This window comes from Mesoplodon bidens, assembly GCF_964165515.1.
Source record: "Mesoplodon bidens genome assembly, chromosome: 4".
Classification (NCBI taxonomy): domain Eukaryota; kingdom Metazoa; phylum Chordata; class Mammalia; order Artiodactyla; family Ziphiidae; genus Mesoplodon; species Mesoplodon bidens.
The window spans coordinates 118,595,041-118,608,927 of NC_138160.1; the positions used below are offsets into that span (position 1 = coordinate 118,595,041).

The 13,887-nt window shown below is 48.1% G+C and overlaps 1 protein-coding gene across 4 annotated transcripts in view; it reads right to left on the reverse strand.

The window, feature by feature from the left end:
* Positions 1-13,887, reverse strand: part of SIL1 (SIL1 nucleotide exchange factor) — a 303,875-nt gene that overhangs the window by 172,216 nt on the left and 117,772 nt on the right. For all 4 annotated transcript variants that reach the window (XM_081230896.1, XM_081230897.1, XM_081230899.1 and 1 more), the window contains one exon: positions 9,716-9,851. In XM_081230896.1, coding sequence (XP_081087022.1) covers positions 9,716-9,851 — 136 coding nt within the window. The remainder of the gene's footprint in view (positions 1-9,715; positions 9,852-13,887) is intronic.

Consider the following 13,887-nt stretch of genomic DNA (forward strand, 5'->3'; position numbering starts at 1 on the left):
AAATAGATAGCTAGTGGGAAGCAGCCGCATAGCACGGGGAGATCAGCTCAGTGCTTTGTGACCACCTAGAGGGGTGGGAGGATGGGAGGGAGGGAACACAAGAGGGAAGAGATATGGGGATATATGTATATGTATAGCTGATTCACTCTGTTATAAAGCAGAAACTAACACACCATTGTAAAGCAATTATACTCCAATAAAGATGTTAAAAAAAAAAAAAAAACCTCACCTCTGCTCAGATAAACTAATTTTGGCCACAGGTAATCAAATCTGAAAACTTTTTTTTTTTTTTTTTTTTTCGGTACGCGGGCCTCTCACTGTGGTGGCCTCTCCCATTGCGGAGCACAGGCTCAGGAGCCATGGCTCACGGGCCTAGCCGCTCCGCGGCACGTGGGATCCTCCCGGACCGGGGCACGAACCCATGTCCCCTGCATTGGCAGGCGGACTCCCAACCACTGCGCCACCAGGGAAGCCCAAATCTGAAAACTTTTTAATCCAAAGAAATGATTCTCTCCTTTCAAACAACTGCATTATACAAACCATAAACAGGCTATTCTGAGAACTAAATAAATTAAAATATAAATCAATTTGTTTGTCTTAAATCAACATATTATGGGAAATAAGGCAAGACCAACAACCTACTAGTCTATGAAAAGTAACAAAGCAAAACCCCAACATGAACAGAAATAAAATCAGCCTGATCAGAGCACAAGGAACAAAAGGCTTACAGAGCCCACTGCACACAAGTTCTGCTTCATTCAGGTTCTTTTCAGGCCTGCCTAGAAGATCAGTGGCTAGTGGGATACCACCCTAACTCTGACTTTGAGCACTGCCAAGAGCCTCAAAGAGTCTTGATAATCCCTGTTTCAGAAGAGGGGAGGTTAGAGTAGGTTCAGAGGAGCTTCCACTAAAGCTCTCCAGCTTGCCCCATAGGCCAAAGGTCTCCCTCATCAATCCCAAAGACAATCCAACAGTCTCCTTAATGATCTACCCATCTTTCCTCACACTTCAGCTATCCACTGTCCAGGGCTCACATTGCTCTAGAAAGTCACCAAGCCCACTGGTCCTGGCCCAGAACAAAGTCAGGCTGTCAGTCGTCAACTGGCCCCTGACGCTGGGCAATGCTTAGTTCTGACCTCTTGACTGTCTGAGCAACTTCCTCACAGTGGTTATTCCTTAACCTCGTCATTCCTTAAGCACCCAATCAAGGCCTTCTCTTTCATCATCCAAGGTAAAAGCCCCACCCTTGGCTTGACTCAGAAAATCGAAGACATCTAATGGAAGCTTCCTCAATTTCTCTCTACATCTCTCGTACTCTTCCTTGTTTTTGTCTAGGCTGTGCTTCAAATTTCCAAGGCTCATCACATTCATGAGGCCAAGACTTTCCATCTGCCACCTAAACAACTTTGCCTCATCAACGATCTTCTCTCTGGGATTTCAAATCTGTCAACAGTGCCTCCTTCCCCCTCTGCCTTCCAATGTACACAAAAACTCTCTCAATTCAGCTTCAATGCTTCAGTGTCCCTCTGAAATGAAGAGCTGCCTCTGGGAAGATGTTCCTTCAGGGCCACACCTCTGTCTTCTCGCAGCATTATATTCCTGCCTGGGGTCTTCCTACACCATAAGCCCAGGCAGGCAAGCCCCTCTGTCAATGCCCACCATGGTATCTCCGACATCAAGCACTATATCTCGAACATTATAGTTCAACAAATGTAACAAGAAATGAATTTTTTGGTGTGGCTATCTGTGAAGTTACCATTTTCATTCTCTTCTTCCACTTATTTTCAAACTCCTCAGACTCAGGAGTTTATATCATCCTTCTTCATTTCCTCATCTCCCATTCACGGCACAGCCCTGAATGGACTAAACTATACACTTATTTTCACATAGTTAGATCTACTGCTTTTCAATTCTCTTTCCTCCTACCACCCCCTATCCTGACAGAGGGGATGCTGTGCACCACCACCATCCCATTATTCTGCTACACATCTCTGCCTCTCCTACCAGGTAGATATACTCTCACTTTTAGAGTGAGAGTTCATGTCATCCTCCCCTTCATTGCTTCCTACCTGTCCTCTTCTCTACCTAGTCAAATATTATCTCCTCTTAAGTTACCAATCAAGTTCTACCTCTAGTACTGTGACAAACCTAGGAATGGAACAAGCTCTGGAAAAGGGCCTCTCATTCCAGCTCCAGGTCAGTCCTTGAGAGCTATTCCCAGCCCTGGTTAATCCCAACGTTGGAGATGGCCTAGACAGTCTTAGCCAGTAGGGCGAGGGCAATATTAGAGAAAGAAGGGAAGTCGAGGCTCCACAGATTCTCTGAATTAAAGCCAAGCCCTGGGTATGAGGGCCGGAACTGGTTTTGGCAGCTAGTTTTCCATTATCCCTAATCCAGTCTAAGTTTTTTTATTTAAGTCAGTTTGCGGGTCCCAATCTTTGAAAGCTGAGGCTGCGCAACTCTAAGTACTCTTTATTAAACCTCAGAGAGAACCGGTAGATGGAGGAAGGAGAGGAAGGGGAGAATAAGGGCCTAGGGGGAGCATTAAGCATATAAACGCTTGTTAGAAAGCAGATGTCCAACCATCCAAGTCTACAGACTGCAAACTGGACCCTGGCCTGCCCCATCCAGGTACTTAAGGCCAAAGCCCAGGCAGAGATGCTCTGGTGCCAGTACAGTGCTCAGCCAGCTAGTCTCAAAGTGGCCTCAACCTTGACAGTGGCCATCCTGCCCTGGCCTCCACCTGCTCCCCCCAGGGGGGTGTGGAATTTGGCTGCCATGGGGCAGTGGTCAGCCATCCTGGGAGAAGTCCACATATGGGAAATGGTGTCTCTCTGAAATGAAGCGCTCTAAACTGTCCTTATGGAGCCATGTGGGGCCTTCATGTATTCCAGCCCACCATTATTTTCTCTCCCAGTACAGGGTAATTTGGAGCCTCTGACATTGCTCCTACAGGTCTCAAGAGGCCTGGCATCCTGCTATGCCCCCAGCAGTTCCCTGACAAACTCATACTGATAAGGAATAAAGGAGATGCTCAGAGTAGAGACGCTTAACAAAGGCTAGGGAGGTGGCAGTAATGGGGGAGATGGACTACAAGTATAGGCAGGAGAGAAACAAATGAAGTTCTCGGGGAATCCCCAGAAGACTTGAAAGGTTTCAAAGTAGGGGAGGAAGGCACTCTGCAGAAGGAGGCAGCACCAAAGATAAGCTCTGCTGAACACCTCATGCTGAAAAGTTGTTGGAGATAGCAACTTGCGTTCAAGAGAGGACGCAGATTACCATACCACACAAAAGGCATGCAGTTTCCTCTATCCCGCCCCTGCTCCACCTTTCCAGCGCTGCTCTGAGCCAGGGTGAAAGATCATCCAACAGAGGCCCCTTGCTATAACCCTCCCTCAGGCCATTACCTCCCGCTGGCAGTCAAGAAGTCCCAACCTCCCCACTCTCATGAGCGAGAGGAGCTTAGGTATGAACTGCCCTTAACCAATACTCCTACTCTCACCCACCGCTCATAGGCCTCGAGGTGTGTGTGTGCCTGTGTGTGAACGATGGGACACAAGCAGGTCATACTCTTGTGGACCATCTTGGGGAATGAGATAACCTGTAAGGAAGATCCCTCCTGACTAGGGAAGGAAAGGAGGGTCACCTGCCTCCCAATCACAGAGCTGGGTAGGTGGCAGAAGGCACTGGGAGCTTTGCCCCTTAGTCCCACCTCAATTGTAGCCTGTGGTATTAAAAAAAAAAAAAGTATCTGGTCTTTATCCCTGGTTCCTGAAATGACTCTTGCAGGGGATGGGTGGATGGGTGTGCGGGGGGGTGGGGAGTGGAACTAGGTAACATCAAGATGGGGGCAGGTCACCAGAAAGACCAAGCCTTGATTAGACAGTTGGAACCTTTAGCCCCACCTCCAGGGAGGAAAGGGGGGCTGGAGACTGAGTTCAATCTCCAATGGCCAATGACTTAATCAATCACATGCCTAAATAATGAAACCTCCATAAAAGCCCCTAGGGGGCTTCCAAGAGCTTCTGATTGGTGAACACCTAGAAGTACTGGGAGGGCAGTGTGTCCAGAGAGGGCATGAAAGCTCTGTACCCCACCCCTCATACCTTCTATGCATCTCTTCCACTTGGCTATTCTGAGTTGTAGCCTTTATAAAAAACCAGTAAACATAAGTAAGGTGTTTTCCTGAGTTCTGTGAGCTGTTCTAGCAAATTATCAAACCTGAGGAGGGAACTGTGGGAATCCCTAATTTATAGCTGGTCAGTCACAAGTCCAGTGGCCTGGGACTTGTGACTAGCATCTGAATTAGAGGCAGTGGGACTGAGCCCTTTAACTGTGGGATCTGACACTAATTCCAGGTAGATAGTGTCAGAATTGAGTTGAATTACTGGATACCCAGTTGGTGTCTGAGGATTGGAAGATCACACAGCCTCTTCTAAACTGCAAGGGGCCAAAGGCCTCACAAAGACAATCCTGCAGAGTCACCCAGACCAGAGTCAGGTGTTCCTTCAGACAGATGTCCAGGGCCTGCAGGAAATCAGACTCCTCCCTTAAATGCCTGAAACAGAGTAGTTGGTCTACCATAAATGAGGTTTTTAAAATTCAATTCCCTCCTATTGCTCATGCAGATCTGAAATGATCTGACCAGATGGCTGGTGCTCTATAATTCTTGGATTGCTCTCATCAGTTGTTGATGATTTAGACTTTTTTTTTTTTTAACCACCTCACATGAACGTGTTCCTGCACAGGCTTCCTGTATGCTCCCATCAAGTGGCTCTTTATGCTAATGCCAATATTCCAGAGGCTCTCACACAGTATTTCAGAGCCTGCAAGTCACCTCAGGTCAATAAGAAGCTCCAGGTCTAAGCTTCCCTGAACCCATATGAGGCCAACATATAGCACTGGGTAAGGGGCAGAAGAAGAGAGGCCTTTGCTCAGATAGCCTCATCGCCTCCATTTTTCCTTCAGGTCCCCAAGGAAAGGGAGGCAGCAGCAAAGGTGTATTTTTAAAATGACAACTATAGCCATTTATTGAGTATTTCCTATGTGCCAGGCCCAGAGTGAAACATTTTACACATGTTAATCTTGTTTCAGTCTCACACCATCTCTGTGAAGTAGGTATTTTCATCCCTATTTCCATATGAGGAAACTAAGGTTCAGAGATTCTAATCAAACTGACCAAGGCCACACAGCTCAAAAAGAGAACTGAAGGTGGGTTTGGAGGTTTAGCATCATAAAATTTGACTCAAAGTTCCACCAAGATCTCAGGGATAGAGAGAAGGCCCTGGCCTGGCCTCCCCATACCCTCCTTAGTGCCCTCTTTGAGCACAGGACACTACCACCAGGACATCCAAAACACTTTTTCTCTCTGTATCCTCTGTGAGACCATAAGCTACTGGAAGGCAGGGGTCATGTCCCATTTGTTACCCAGAAGGACATTATGGTACAGTGGTTAGAAGCTCAAGATTAGGGCCAAACAAAGCTAGATCTGAATTCTGTCTCTACCACCTACTGGTCATTTGGCTAAGTCACTTATCTCTGAGACTCATTTCTGTCTACGAAAATGAGGGTAGTTATAGCACCTGCCCTCAAAAGATGCCTGGCACAGTCGATGCTAAGTAAATGTGAGCTATTATCTGTCTCTGGCTACCAGTACAGTGCCTGGCACAAAGTAGGATCTCAGGAAATGCCCAGGGAGCAAAAGGCCCACAATATCTGGCTGTGACCAGTTTTCTCTAATAACAAGTGCACAGGCACAAAGCCTGGGGTACAGGGGTCCTCAGCCCTAGGACAAATTCCTGAGTTCCCTGCCCAGAACCCACAGGACCTGCCAGCAAACAGCTTTCCTCTGCTTGCCTGTGAACAGCTGATGCTGAATCCACACTCAAATGCTTGCTGTGCCTCTGTAAGGTATGACAGATCCCAAAATAAACCAGGAGAGAGAGAGAAAGACAGGAAAATCACTTCCAGGAACAAGCGACTCGTAGTGAGGATGCTGACAGTAATAACAGAGGCAGGGAGACTTCAGGAGGGTGGCCTACAGCTACTCCAGGGCTAAGTGACTGGGGCCCAACTCCTATCTGGCCTGGTAGGAAGGTCCATGAAGTTACGGGTTGGTCCCCTGGTATTCCAGGCCACAGCAGGCAGTCAGGAAATCTGCCTTCAAATGAGCCCAGTGTCCCCTCCTTGAGACCTGAGGACAACAGAGATGAGGTCCTCCCTTCAGAGACCTAAAGAGACAGAAGGTACTGAACTGAAATCAATAACTGTCAACATAAACTAGCCATTTTGCCATTCTCTTAAAAGTCCCCAAAAGATATTCCACCCTTCCTATGCCACGCACCTAGCTCTCAGGCAGGAAATGCTGTACTAACCCCTTCTGCTCCCGTATCAAAATTCTCCCTGGAAGGAAAGAGGGAGAACATTCCATGACCATGGAAATCTCTCCTTGTCACCATAAGTTCCCTTCCCTATCTAAAGCCAGAAAGGACAGGAAGGCTACATTCTCATGTACCCTCACTGGCATCCAATTCCACAATCAAGTTTAAGGAGTGGCACAAATGGCAAATTTACCATTAAAAATCAGAACTGCTGTGTACTGAGTAATGTCTACATGTTGGGAATCCTCAAAACAGCCTCTGCAGCAGGCAGGGCAGGACATTTCCCCGACATCACCAATGGGGGAAATGAAGGGCAGAAGGATTCAGTGACTTGCCCAAGATCCCCTAAGTAGCAAAGCTAGGATTTGAACCCAGGACTGGCTCAGTCTAAAGTCTGTGCTTGGGACTTCCCTGTTGGTCCAGTGCTAAAGAATCTGCCTTACAATGCAGGGGATGTGGGTTCGATCCCTGGTCAGGGAACTAAGATCCCACACGCCACAGGGCAACTAAGGCTGCACGCCACAACTACTGAGCTCACGCACCTCAACCAGAGCCCGCGTGCTGCAAACTATGGAGCCCACGCGCTCTGGAACCCACGCACCACAACTAGAGTAAAGCCCGCACACCACAACCAAGAGCCCGTGTGCCGCAACAAAAGATTCCCCCATGCCTCAACAAAGATCCTGCATGCTGCAACTAAGACCCGACACAGCCAAAAATAAATAAGATAAATGAATAATAAATAAATCTTTAAAAAATAAAATAAAGTCTGTGCTCTTTACCACTAAATTATACTACCTCCTCATTTATCTACTCACCCTGGGACTGGCTACATTCCTTTTAACCTTTCAGTAGCTGTGATGGAAGCTCCCAGGCAGCATTCGTTATGTGGTGAATTAAATATACTCTGATTAAAGGCAAGTGCCAGCTATCCACATAGACCACTGAGATGTCAATTTCCTACCAACAGACATAACATATAAAACCTTAATATACACATAGAACACCTCGATCCTGTCCTGGGACCTAAGAGAGTCTTGTCTGCCTCGACAGTACCAGACTCTGAATCACCACACATCAAACCCTGAGGCCATAACAAACCTCTCACCTTCCCTCCACTCACTGGTCCTGCTTTGGGGGTGAGTGTAGGTGAAATGAAAAACACTCTTGGGATATGGGGCAAGCATGTCTGGACCTAGACTTGCTTTGCCCCCATTGCTGAGTGTCTGTGCTCAAGCACAACACCCCAGCCTTTGGGGCAGCTTCAAGGGACTTTGCGGCAGAACAACTTATAAGGGGCTCTTGAGAAACTAGAAGGCAGAAGATGACGCCAATGGGGCAACAAGTTAAATATAAAAATCGGTACTCCACTCTAATTCTCCAGGAGGTGCTCAGAGCCCTCAGCCTGCCCTTGTTACACAGGCTCTGGCCCTCCCTCCCCAAAGATACAAAAAGGGCTCTTTTACCATTTTTTTTTTTTTTTTGCGGTAGGCGGGCCTCTCACTGTTGTGGCCTCTCCCCTTGCAGAGCACAGGCTCCGGATGCGCAGGCTCAGCAGCCATGGCTCACGGGCCTAGCCGCTCTGCGGCATGTGGGATCTTCCCAGACCGGGGCACGAACCCGTGTCCCCTGCATCGGCAGGCGGACTCTCAACCACTGCGCCACCAGGGAAGCCCAAAAAGGGCTCTTTTGCTTAACCATGAACAGGAGCCCCACTGCCCAGAGGCTGGGCAAGGGCCCTGGGTCAGAACTTTCAGGCCTGTTCTGCAATGTGGACCGGGGTCTTGAAGGGTGCCACAGGAAAAGAGACAGTAGGAGTAGGAGGGATGACAGGACATTGACCTCCATCGGCTCAAGGTACTTGCCTGGTTAAAAGTGGTACAAGCACTTTTAATCACATAAAATCAGTGGATACAGCGTACATCCTCCACTTCCCACACCCTGAGAGCCCCTCTAGTTTTAGTCTCCAAAGACCAGGGGGCTCAGTTCTCAGGGAAGGTAGAGGAGGGCAGCCAGAGGTTGGATCTGCTAAACCCAGTACCTCTGTCCCTAAAATCTCCCTCTACCCAACTCCATTAGCACCTACTTGGTTTCCTTGGTGATTCATCACTCTTCTGTGGCAGCAACTACCGCATGCAAGCCCAGCAGGAGTGATATTGCTACCAGATAGTTGGCTGGCACAGCAAACGCTGCCCCTGCCAGCACAGCAGCAATGGGGGCAGTGAGGACATGGTGATGAATATCAGCAAGGAGTTGATGAAACTATACTCTGGCAGTTGCCAGGGCTTGCCATCCACCCGCCACAGTGCAGAACGCAAATAGCCTACTCCTGAGAATGGGCTCAAGTGTCACCACAGTCAGGCTCCAGCCAAGGACAGCTGGGACTCTAGAAGGACAAGTGGGAGGAAGATGGGTCCAGGCTGGGGTCGATGACATAGGTCAAGTCACCTAACCTCTCTGAGCATCAATGTTTTCATCTGAATATAAAGACAATAATAGCTCCTATTATTGTGAAGACTGAACAAGATTATGCACATGAAGCACGTAGCACAGTATCTGAATGTGGTAAACACCACAACTGCTGGCTTTTTTCATTATTATTTTAAGCCCTGGGCCCAGGGCCATAAAAGGGTTAGAAAGTTGTTCCTTCTGAGGATGCTCCATTTAAAAACCAGGCCAGGGGGCTTCCCTGGTGGCGCAGTGGTTGAGAGTCTGCCTGCCGATGCAGGGGACACAGGTTCGTGCCCCAGTCCGGGAAGATCCCACATGCCGCGGAGTGGCTAGGCCCGTGAGCCATGGCCGCTGAGCCTGTGTGTCCGGAACATGTGCTCTGCAATGGGAGAGGCCACAACAGTGAGAGGCCCGCGTACCAGAAAAAAAAAAAAAAAAAACAGGCCAGGAACAGCCCGTTTCTTGGCACAGGTTCCTTTAACAACAGAAAACTCCTGCCCCACACCAGTGCTCCGGACTCTCCCATGAACAATATTTCAGCAGCACTAAGCCGAGCAGCAGAGCCCAAAATAGCATTTGCAGAGTGAGGCACATGTCACTGCCTCTCCTATGCTTCAGAAGTGCAAGGAAAGAAAGAAAGTTTTCTATCACTTGCTCCAAAAGCTCGGCCACCCACTACCTGCCTTCCTTCCAGGGCACTCAGATGCCACAGTTTCTGTTCTGCAAGAAAACTAAGGTCCTTGAGTCCTGCAGCAGCAGCCACCCTTACTCCCCTCCAGGAGGCCAGAGAGGGGCTGTTCCCTCAAAACAGCCCTGGGGGGAGAAAGGACATACACATTTTGAATTTCAAGTGTGTTTCCTGGGGACAGCGCTGGGCTTGGTACCTGGCCGAAGTGCCTGCCACTCACGGGTCGGGTGAAACACCTCCAGGACCTTGGGATCCAGCTCCTCCTCTTCTGTGGTTTCCTTTCTCTCTGTTTCTTTGGTGCTGCTCTCCTCTGGGTTGGTCAGTGCAAACTCCTTCAGAGAAAGGAAAAAACAGGGCATGAACCACCACAGTTGGGTACCAGGCAAGCAGAAAGAAAATGGCCTGGGGCAGTACACCCTTCTCCTCCTTGCCCTTCCTGCCCTCCTTAGCCCTGTTTGGACCTTTCACAAGGTTAGTGTCAGACCAGTACAAGTGAGGTGATATGGTTAAATTAACACAGTATGTGTTGTGTGTATATGGCACTTTTGTATATGCATTAAAAAAAAAAACTCCAGAAGGTTCCACACTATCTTGAGGGAGTTAAGGGAACATACTGGGGAGAGGGGTTGACAAAACGAGACAATAAGAGCCTTTTACTTTTTACTTGATAAGCTCCTATCCTGTTTGATGTTTAAAATTCATACCTATTACTTTTACAATTAAAAACTAAAGATATTTATAAAAGAAAAAACATACATATGAATAGGAAAGTAAGGCCTCAAATGGTCAACACAGATGTACAAAAGTTGGCAGCTAAGGCCCAATTAATTCCTAAGCAGCCCAGCAGGGCAGAGTAAGGGCGTGCGTACCTTCATTACCCAGGGTACCTATGGAGCATAAATGACCTCTTAGGGCATTCCAATCCATGGAAGAAGGGGTACAAGTGGGAAGGTGCAAGTCCAGCTGGGCTGAGGGAGGAAGATGCCCGGGTTGGAAACCTCTTCCTAAGACCTGTTTCCTTCCACCCCATGGAGAGCATGGAGGATTAATGAGATGCTGTAGAGCACTTTGAGCTCAGGAGACAGAGATGTAACATAAATACAAAGTATTATTCATCTTGCTCCTTCCCAGCCTCCAATCCTTCCTGTCCCATTTTTAAACCTGTTCTTGCATAAAAGCAGTAAGGCCTCAGGAAATTGGAACCAGAGGGTTCCAGAGCTCTGGGAAATTACATTTGGGAGGGCAAAGAGGAACCCACACTAGAACACTGGGAGATTATTTCAGCCCTTCCACCTCCCCCACCATCACTTTTCCTCCACCTCCCAATTTTTCCCGTAATAAGAGTAAGTTTTTTTGTTTGTTTGTTTGTTTGTTTGCAGTACGGGGGCCTCTCACTGTTGTGGCCTCACCCGTTGCGGAGCACAGGCTCCGGACGCGCAGGCTCAGCGGCCATGGCTCACGGGCCTAGCTGCTCTGCGGCATGTGGGATCTTCCCGGACCGGGGCACGAAGCTGCGTCCCCTGCATTGGCAGGCGGACTCTCAACCACTGCGCCACCAGGGAAGCCCAAGAGTAAGTATTTTTCATGGATTCTTCCTATGAACCCAAACCTGTGCTAGATACTTTACGTAGATCTCATTTTGGTCTCCCGAACAATTCTAATCCTACATGGGAGGTAACAATGTATCCCTTTCAATGTGCCCCAGCACAAATCTGAGCTCAAAAGAAAACAAGGGGGCTTCCCTGGTGGCGCAGTAGTTAAGAGTCCACCTGCCGATGCAGGCGACACGGGTTCGTGCCCCAGTCCAGGAAGATCCCACATGCCGCGGAGCGGCTAGGCCTGTGAGCCATGGCCACTGAGCCTGTGCATCCGGAGCCTGTGCTCCGCAACGGGAGAGGCCACAACAGTGAGAGGCCCTCATACCGCAAAAAAAAAAAAAAAAAAGAAAAGAAAAGAAGGAACAGAGAGTAGATGTGTGTGAGACTAAAGAGAAGACAGACCGGCAGGAAGCTCCGTGCATTCTAAGGGCACAGACATCAAACTTTCAACAGCTGAGTTTCCTGAGGGCAGGCACCGTGTCAGTCTCTTTCACCACTGTATACCCCTTGCCTAGCCCAGGGCTTAGTTTGTAATCACGCAACAAAGGAACAAAAGAAGGCCTTCCTCCTACAGACAGGTATGTCTTTTTGAATGTCTTTTGGAGGCAAGTCCAAAGAGTTTGCTGGAAGCCAGGAACTAGCCCCACACTCCAGAACAAAGACCACTTTGTCCACTAAGTACCTGCAGCCTATGTACTCCAGGGCCCAGCCATGCTGGTCAGTCTCTGCCAAAAGCACCATACACGAGACTATGGGACTAGAAGACCGTTAATAAGATTTACCTTAGAAGTATGTGGACTAAATGCCTCCAGAGGCCAGGCAGGGATGGATGTAAATAAGAGCTGTGTGCCAGGTGTAAAAACAACCAGGAGTGGTGGGACTGTGAAAACTGGAGTCCTCCTGCCTTGACTAAGAAACACAGCTGCTACTCAGCTGCTCCACCACTGCCACGAAGGCATTCAACTTGATGAGAAACAAAAATCCAGATTTTTATGTGACATTTTCTTACGTTTAGAACACTAAGAGGGCCAAACTAAACATCTCTAAGCTTTACATTACAACTCTTGCTTTAGTGTATCTATTAGCCAGTTAACTCCTAGCAGGTACAGTTGTAATCAAGTAACCAAATCCTCAACATCAAGAGAAGCAGAAAGAGGCAAGGGTAATGGTGATGATGAAAATATGGCAGAAAGCCCAATCCAGGCAAGGCTAGTGTTCATTCTGATGAGTAGGGGCTGAGAAAGCCTCTTTTTCTAGATCTTTAATGAGATTAATAGAGTAGGTTCAAGAAGAAGGATTACAACAAGATATGAACCATTGAGACACATGCTTCAAGCCCTAGGAAAGCCAAACGCTTTCTGCAACAATCCCATCACTGCTCAAAATGTTTTTTAAGCTTCCTCTTGGTATCATCTTTGAACCATATTTTAAGTTACACACAGACACACACACACACACTCACACACTCACAATCTGCCATTATTTTACAGATCACCTGTTTTTAGTAGAGGTGATATAAATTTGGTGTTCCCGTCTGGTCAGCTCACCCTGTTCACCAAATCTGGCTCTGAGTAACTTTGGCAAGCACTGAGGGAGGTTCAGTCACACAAACATACTACAAGCTGGACAATCACTTCAAAGGTGGAAGTGCAGAAAAGGTTTTCAGGAAAAGCAGCATCATGGAGGTGAGGTTGTAACGATAACAGTAGCTACCATTTATTAAGCCCTTACCCATATTCCCAGAACTGGTCTGAAGTGCCTTCCATGCCTCACAACTCATCCAAGTTTCATCTATGAAGCACATACTTTTTTTTTTTTTTTTCTTTTCTTTTTGCAGTATGCGGGCCTCTCACTGTTGTGGCCTCTCCCGTTGCAGAGCACAGGCTCCGGATGCGCAGGCCCAGCGGCCATGGCTCACGGGCCCAGCCGCTCCGCGGCATATGGGATCCTCCCAGACCGGGGCACGAACCCGTATCCCCTGCATCGGCAGGCGGACTCTCAACCACTGCGCCACCAGGGAGGCCCGAAGCACATACTTTTATTCCCATTTTACACATACAGGGCCTGTGCAAAACCACACTGCTGAGAAAAGAAGAGCAGAGATTGAAGTCCAGGACTGCCTGGCTCCAAAGTGCATGCATGAATTCTGACTCACTTCTGTGTTTCTGTTCTTGCATGTGTTCTAATGGTTGTGCCCTGGGATGCTGAGGGAAGGAAGCAGGGTCAATGAGATCACCCCAGCACATTTATCAGTACATCCTCCTTCCCTTTAATGACTGTGTTTAAAGAAACACCGTCCCAGAGAAAGGGAGGACCGTCTCTCTGCTCCAGCAGTGTCCTGAACAGGAGACAAAGACCAAGAGGTGAGGGAGGCCAGCCAGCCCTTGGGTCAGCTCTGAAGTAAATCTCATGCTCTGGTGACCTCTCAGTTGGCTTCTCCGAGCTCCCTTCCATGCTGAATCCTCTCTTCTCTCTGCCATCATTACTCTAAATACCAATTTCCTTTTTTTTTTTTTTTAAAGTTTATTTATTTATTTTTTTAATTAGTTTCTGCTTTATAACAAAGTGAATCAGTCATACATATACATCTGTTCCCACATCCCTTCCCTCATGCATCTCCCTCCCTCCCACCCTCCCCATCCCACCCCTCCAGGCGGTCACAAAGCCAATTTCCTTTTAAGTGGCAAGAAATCCCAGCTAAGGTGTTAGCTGACAACAGCTTACCATGTCACACTTCCTTATAATTGTAACTGAGTAAGAGATTCTTAAA